Source organism: Nicotiana attenuata, chromosome 7 (genome assembly GCF_001879085.1).
Source record: "Nicotiana attenuata strain UT chromosome 7, NIATTr2, whole genome shotgun sequence".
Lineage (NCBI taxonomy): Eukaryota > Viridiplantae > Streptophyta > Magnoliopsida > Solanales > Solanaceae > Nicotiana > Nicotiana attenuata.
In genome coordinates, this window is record NC_031995.1 from 71400239 (window position 1) to 71407227 (window position 6989).

At 36.0% G+C, this 6989-nt stretch overlaps 1 protein-coding gene across 1 annotated transcript; it reads right to left on the reverse strand.

The window, feature by feature from the left end:
* On the reverse strand, positions 4489-6989 carry LOC109229289 (probable WRKY transcription factor 26). The gene is made up of 5 exons (XM_019394677.1): positions 6458-6989; positions 6195-6368; positions 5528-6108; positions 5280-5441; positions 4489-5191 (listed from the first exon to the last, which is right to left on the reverse strand). The coding sequence occupies exons 1-5, from the start codon at positions 6785-6787 to the stop codon at positions 4783-4785; spliced, it is 1656 nt and encodes a 551-aa protein (XP_019250222.1). The 5' UTR covers positions 6788-6989; the 3' UTR covers positions 4489-4782.

A 6989-nucleotide genomic window follows, 5' to 3' on the forward strand; every position in this document is an offset into this window, starting at 1 on the left:
ATTAAAAGCCTATCTATTCTTTTAAACCTTTCAAAGCCCAGGGCCGGATGGCCTTCACCCCTTCTTTTTTCCAGAAATATTGAAAAACCATAGGTCATTCGATAACAAAGCTTTGTCATGATATCTTTAGAAATCAGGAAATCCCTAAAGACATTAATAGAACCTATCTGTGCCTTATCCCTAAAATCCCTAATGCAAACAACATTAGAAATTTCAGACCAATTGGACTTTGCAATACTATCTACAAGTTAATTACGAAAATTCTAGCAAATCGACTAAAACCATTCGTAGAACAATTGATCAGCCCCTTCCAGGCAAGTTTCATGAAAAATAGAAGAGCTTCTGATTATGCAATCACCATCCAAGAACTTGTTTCCAATTTAAAAAAGATAAAAGGCAAACAAGGCCAAATGATATTAAAAATTGATCTAGAAAAAGCATTTGACCGTTTGGAATGGTCTTTTGTTCATCACACTCTAAAATACTTCAATTTCCCTCCCAAAATCTCTAAGCTTTTATTAGGTTGTATCTCAACAAGTAGTATAGCAATTTTAGTTAATGGCTCTGTCACAAATTTCTTTGAGCCAAGTCGAGGCATCAGGCAAGGAGATCCCATTTCACCCTGTATCTTCATCCTTTGCTTAGAAATGCTAACAAGATATATAGACCATCAAGTTGATATTAGAAATTGGGATCCAATAACCATAGGAAAAAGATGTCCAAAGTTTTCTCACCTGTTTTTTGCTGACGACCTTACTTCAATGGCAAAGGTAAATGATAAATCATGACATGCCATTAAAAATAGACTAGACCAGTTTTGTGTCCTATCAGGTCAATGTATTAACAGTGCTAAATCAGAGGTCCTCTTTTCTAAAAACTGCACTCCTTCACTCATTAAGGATGTTACAACTAGACTAGGCATAAAGAAATGTGACAACTTTGGTACCTACCTAGGATTCCCAATATTAAACAAACGTCCGAGGCCTAGAGACTTCCAATTTATTATTGATAATATGAGAACCAAGCTAGCATCCTGGAAATTAAAATTCATTAACTTAGCAGGGAGGACAATCCTCTCCCACTCTTGCCTTAATTCAATACCTAATCACTATATGCAGTACACCTTGCTTCCTAAAAATATCCTCAACAAGATTGATGAAATTCAAAGGAATTTTATATGGGGTAGCACCATGGAAAAAAGGAAAATTCATCTTGTTAAATGGTCTACACTATGCCAACCAAAATCCAATAGAGGCCTAGGTATCCATAATGCTATTACTAAGAATTTATGCACACTAGCTAGCCTAGTATGGAGAATTCTTACAAATGCTACAACCCCTTGGGCTAGATTAATCATCATTTCTTATGGAACTAATGTTGCCAATAATAAAAGCTTGTTCCTCTGGATAAGTATTCAAAGGGGATGGGAACTATGCTCAAAGGGTATTACTTGGTCACCCCATTACCTTTCCAACATGAACATATGGGAAACCAACTGGATACCAAATATAGGAAATCATAGAAAGGAAGTAATATGTCCTCTCTCTATTAGTGACAACTCAACAAAAATAAGGGACATTTTTAATGGGGAAACATGGAACTTTAATAAACTATCTATCAACATCCCTAGTGATATAAAGGAAAATATCACTAAGACAAGAATTCGTCTCAAAGGCCCTACCAATGATATTCCAATATGGTCGTTAAATACAAAAAAAATTTTCACAACAAAGTCCTGTTACACTCTTATAGAACCTCCTCCAGACAATCAATTAGAACTCAAATGGATTTGGAACCTGAATTGCCCTAATAAAATCAAATTCTTCTTTTGGCAGTGTCTCCATAACAGGATACCATGCAAAAAATATCTCTCACAAATTGGTCTAAACATTGATCCCTTCTGCTCAACATGCAAATGCCAAGAAGAGGAATCCATAATCCATATTTTCCTAAAATGTAAAGCTGTTAAACATTTCTGGGATAGTCTTGGGTGGAAAAGTTTTTACAAAGAAAATGACAAGCACTGGCTCCTGCAATTAAAAGACATTGATTACCCACTAAAAAATAATTTTATTAATTGAAATTCCTTCTTCCCTTTTGCCATCTGGTACATCTGGCTTAATAGAAATAACAATAATCAAAACAATACCGACAATCCTATTAATGATATTCAAATTATCCAAAGAGCTACTGAATTAAGCTAGTCACAGAAAAGAGCCTCAACACTTCTATTAAAATACCCATAAAGGTTAAGTGGGACAAACCACCAAGTGGCTGGTTTAAACTTAACATAGATGCTAGCTTCAATAACCATAATAAAAAATGTGGCCTTGGAGGTGTATTCAAAAATACCAATGGGAATTGGGTGGTTGGATTTGCAAAATCTACCCATGCTAACGGCTCACTACAAGCATAAATGAAGGTACTGATAGAGGGGCTCAAAATAGCACAAGAATGGGGAATGTTCCCTCTTGAAATAGAGACAGACTCCATGGAGGTAATCCACTCTATACAACAAGGTAATAAATTATATGATAACATTATTAATAAATGCAGGTTGTTCATGCACCAGCAGAAGGTAACCCTCCAACACATATTCAGGCAAGGGAAGAGGATAGCTTATCATCTGGCAAAGAAGGCGAAGGCAAAGGGAAAACATTTAGTACTACCCCCCCCCCCCTATGTAAACCCTATTGTGGAAACTGAACAAAAAGAACTCTATGTTTTTGTTAAGTCTTTATCTTATGATGCTTGCAATATCCTAGCAAGCTTAGGCAATCAATATGTCCTTAGCGACACAAATTATGAAGGTTATGTACGAAACACTAAGTAGTTTTTAATATAATATTTCCTGTTTGCTCAAAAAAAAAAAAGTTGGTAATTGTTTAACCCAAACATTGAATTTCAAATAAACAATTGAATTTATATTTTAAGACCTCTAGCACACAGATTAATCCAAAGCGCGTACGGTAAATTTAAGAATAATAATGATAAATAGAACGAATAATTAAGATAAAAGAAATCTTATTAATTATTGGCTTCTGAAGCGGCTGTGTTGAAATAGAATACTATACCGATAAGAGAGAAAGATAATTTTGCTAATGAATAGAATAAGAATACACCAAGTGATCTTACAAGGTTATGCGTTATTAGATGTGTGTTACAAATGAACTAATTGAGGTATTTATAGCCTACAAGGTTCCACGTTTCAGTATGCATGCTTGGTATGCTGTTAGTGGGATAGCGAGATCCTCCCTAACGACAATCGTAATTGCAGAATAGACGGAGGCTAGGATCTCAAGAAGGCTCAAGTACAATTGCATTCGGCACTAAAAGTTTTTTTTTTTTAACTTTTTTTTGTAATTTTAAATTTCTATTTTTTCGTTTTCTGCACCACCCATCCCGCCAAACCTACCCCTACCATGCACAGAAAAAGTTTTTTTTTTTTTACTTTTTTTTTATAATTTTTAAATTTCTATTTTTACGTTTTTCTACATCATTCACCCCCCCCCCCCCCCACTTCCTCCTCCCCGCACAAAAAAATGTTTTTTCTTTACTTTTCTTTTTGTAATTTCCAAATTTCTATTTTTTCGTTTTTTTGCACCACCCACCCTCCCCCACCCCCACCCCCACCCCACTGGCTCCCACCCCGCACAAAATTTTTATTTTTATCTTTTAAATTTTTTTTTTTTGTAATTTTAAATTTCTGTTTTTTCGTTTTCTGCACATACACCTGGAAAAAAAGATTGTTTTAATATATTTTCAGTTTTAGTTTTTTCATCTTTCGGTTTACAAGTTCGAAATTTTACAAGTACGAAAGTTATGAGTTCGGAGGTTTATGTGTTTGGAAGTTTACCTGTTAGAAATTATAAAGTTTACGGGTTTGAAAGTTCGCGGTTTCGAAAGTTTAGCGGTTCGGAAGTTTATGAAATTTGTGGGTTCGTAAGGTTGTTGGTTCTAAAGTTTATGGCTCATATTTATTGTATCTAAATTATTACTACTTATTTTCCAAGCATGAAAAACATTTTCCGTTATACCAAAGGCACCCATAGTGCTAAAATATTATTGGGCGAAAAAAATTCGTATCAGCTCGGCCGAATTATCTTGCCCAGAAAAAAGCAAAATTGAATAAAAAAAAGTTGCGCGAAATATGGGGCTCTGCTTGGCTTACGTAACGGTTTCGTGTGTGCTTGCGTGACTTGTGGGGTTCTGTTTGTTTGATTTTTCATTTATTCTCCTTTGTTGGCTGGTGGGAAGGAACTAGGATAGTAAAGGAGATGGACTAGAGGGGCTGAATCTAACAAAGTCTTCTCGTGCCTATCTCATAATTTGGCATCTAACCAAATGACCAAAAAAAAAAAAAGAAATGTATCTAAAGCGACAAGTTATCCACTATCTTGCACTCAAATTTACTGCAAAACTTGCTAGCTAGGCAGACAAATTATTCTCAGTTTACCAGAATCTTGAAAGATTGCAAACTTCTAATAATAAATAAAAATTGAATTTTTTTGATAAATATTGAAGAAAGAAAGAATCAGTGTCATATATATGTCATGAATTGGGGCTTTACATTCCTATCCTAAAGAACAAACCCCATAATAGTGGTACACATGAGCTTCTACACTGCATTTCATTGAATTTACAACCAGCAAATTTCCTAGGCAAAATGTACACACACCCGCAAAAAAATAAAAGTAGATACAAATGAAGTGAAACCAACATATTCTTTTATGAAATTTCGATTTCATGTTCCAACTCTCAAGATGACCAAGAGAATTCAATTCAGCAGAGCAATGTGTCCATAAACATGTCATCTCGAGGCTCGTCCTTTGCTCTGGAAAACACATTATTGTCCTGAAGTTGGTTTTCATATGAATCCTCTGAATTTGCATATCCTGAGAAACCATTATAATTACTAGGCTTCTGCAACATCTCTAGTGTAAAGGGAGATTGGTGTGGCCTTATACTTTGCAATGGAATTTGAGATGTGACAAAAGGCCTTACGGCATTGGCACCATTGTTGTACGTAATGCTTGGTGCGACAGGTCGGTTGATGCCACTGCCCCTAGCTGCTGGAACATCATGGTTGTGTTTTCCTTCATAAGTTGTTATCACTGATCTTATGTCTTGTGATGCTCGTTCCACATGTTTTCTTACTGGACATCCTGGACTTGTGCATTTGTAGTAGCTCCTATTACATTACAAAGTGAAACAAATTAGGTTGATTCTAAACAAAATGTGAGACAAAGTTATGAAAGGTGAGGAGGTTTTAGTTTTACCTTGGATTAGGATTTCCTTTCACTACTTTTTGACCATACTTCCTCCATCTATAACCATCATCTAGAATATCAATATCACTTGTAGTTTGAACTACAACTCTAGGTTCTCTTACTGTTCTGCTTCCTGGTGCTGATAAACTTTCACTTTCGCTTTCTCTTTTCCTGAAAAACTTAATGTTAGCATCAGCCAAAAATTCAATAACACAGCAGCACTAGTTTGATCTTGGTGACATGATGGTTTTGCTTACCATCTTTTTGAGTCTGGTTCTTCTTCTTCTTCATCGAAATCATCTCCTCTTGACCTACTCTTTTGAGAGCTGTGCTCATGATCATCATCCCCAAATGAAATGGAAGAATTCTCAGGTGTTGCATTTGAACCATATGACTGATGATCTGGGATTTCATTAGTTTGTGTATTGTAAGGCTGGACAGCTGAAGAGGAGGAAGCTGTGGATGAGGATCTCCTAGTAGACTGAGGCTTTGGATGATTGTGATTACCCTTGTACACAATTTCGGTAATTTGTCCATCTAAAGACCTCTCTACTTTTTTCTTTGTGGGACAATTTGGGAAAGTACATTTATAGTAACTTCTTGGATTTTCACTACCCTTCACTTGTTTCTGCCCATATTTCCTCCAATTGTAGCCATCTTCTGATCTTTTCTGTTCCCTTATACTCTGTGATGATTGGTTGTTATATTGGTTCCCACCATTGCTCTGAGCATTATTTTTCAAGCTCTGCATAGTGTTGAATTCAGTTCTTCCATTAGCATTTTCAGATGATTGATCATTCTGCTTTCTTGATTCTTGATAATTCCATGATTGGTTCCCCTGATTGTGTACAAGAAAATAAGAGGGTCAATTAAGTTTACCAATTGACAAGTCAGACACAAAAATAATCAGAGTTCAAAACATACCAAAGGGACAGGATTAGTTTGGGACGGAGAGACTGATGCAAAAGATTGTCCAAATTGGGGCTGGAAAGAGAAATCAGAGTAGTTTTTGTCTTCCTGTTTGACACCCTGATGGCGGCTGCTCTTCCAGTTAAAAGCCTGAGCTGGAAATGTCCCTGTTGTTGGAGATGGAAGAATCTGCAATAACATTTTTTAACATCAATAGTCCAATGAAGTAACAGAAAAACAAAAAAAAAAAAAAAAAAAGCAAAAAGATAGTGACTTACGTTGGAAGCAGACAAAAGAACAGGGGAGTCCAAGAGTTCAGTGGGGCTTAAGCCAGGAGGAATAGCAAAGTAAGAGGAAGGAGAAAAAGGAGGAGGAGAAAGAGGTAGTGAAGGAGGTGGAAATGACTTAAACTTGGGAACTCCAGAACCAGTTCTCTCTGCAATCCTATCACCAAGTCCTTTGCTCTTTGTTGGATAATCATCTGAAGCAAGAAGATCAGTGAATGAAGAAGTCATGAATGAAGAAGAAGAAGAAGAAGAAGAAGTTGGAAAAGAGAAACTTGAATTCTGCATAGAGGATGTGTCTATTATTGTTGAAGAAGCTGCCATTATTATTATTTGAAGAAGAAAGAGAGAGATAAATGAGAGGAAGGAGATTGGATTATATGATGGTCTTGACTTTGTGGGAGTGGATGGGAAATTCAAAGGAAAAATGAACACGTTGGCGCTATGCTGCTTTTCAATCTTTCTTTTGTTAAATTATGTGGATTTAAGAATCTTCCAAGCAGCTGCAAAGAGCTTTGACCGTGGA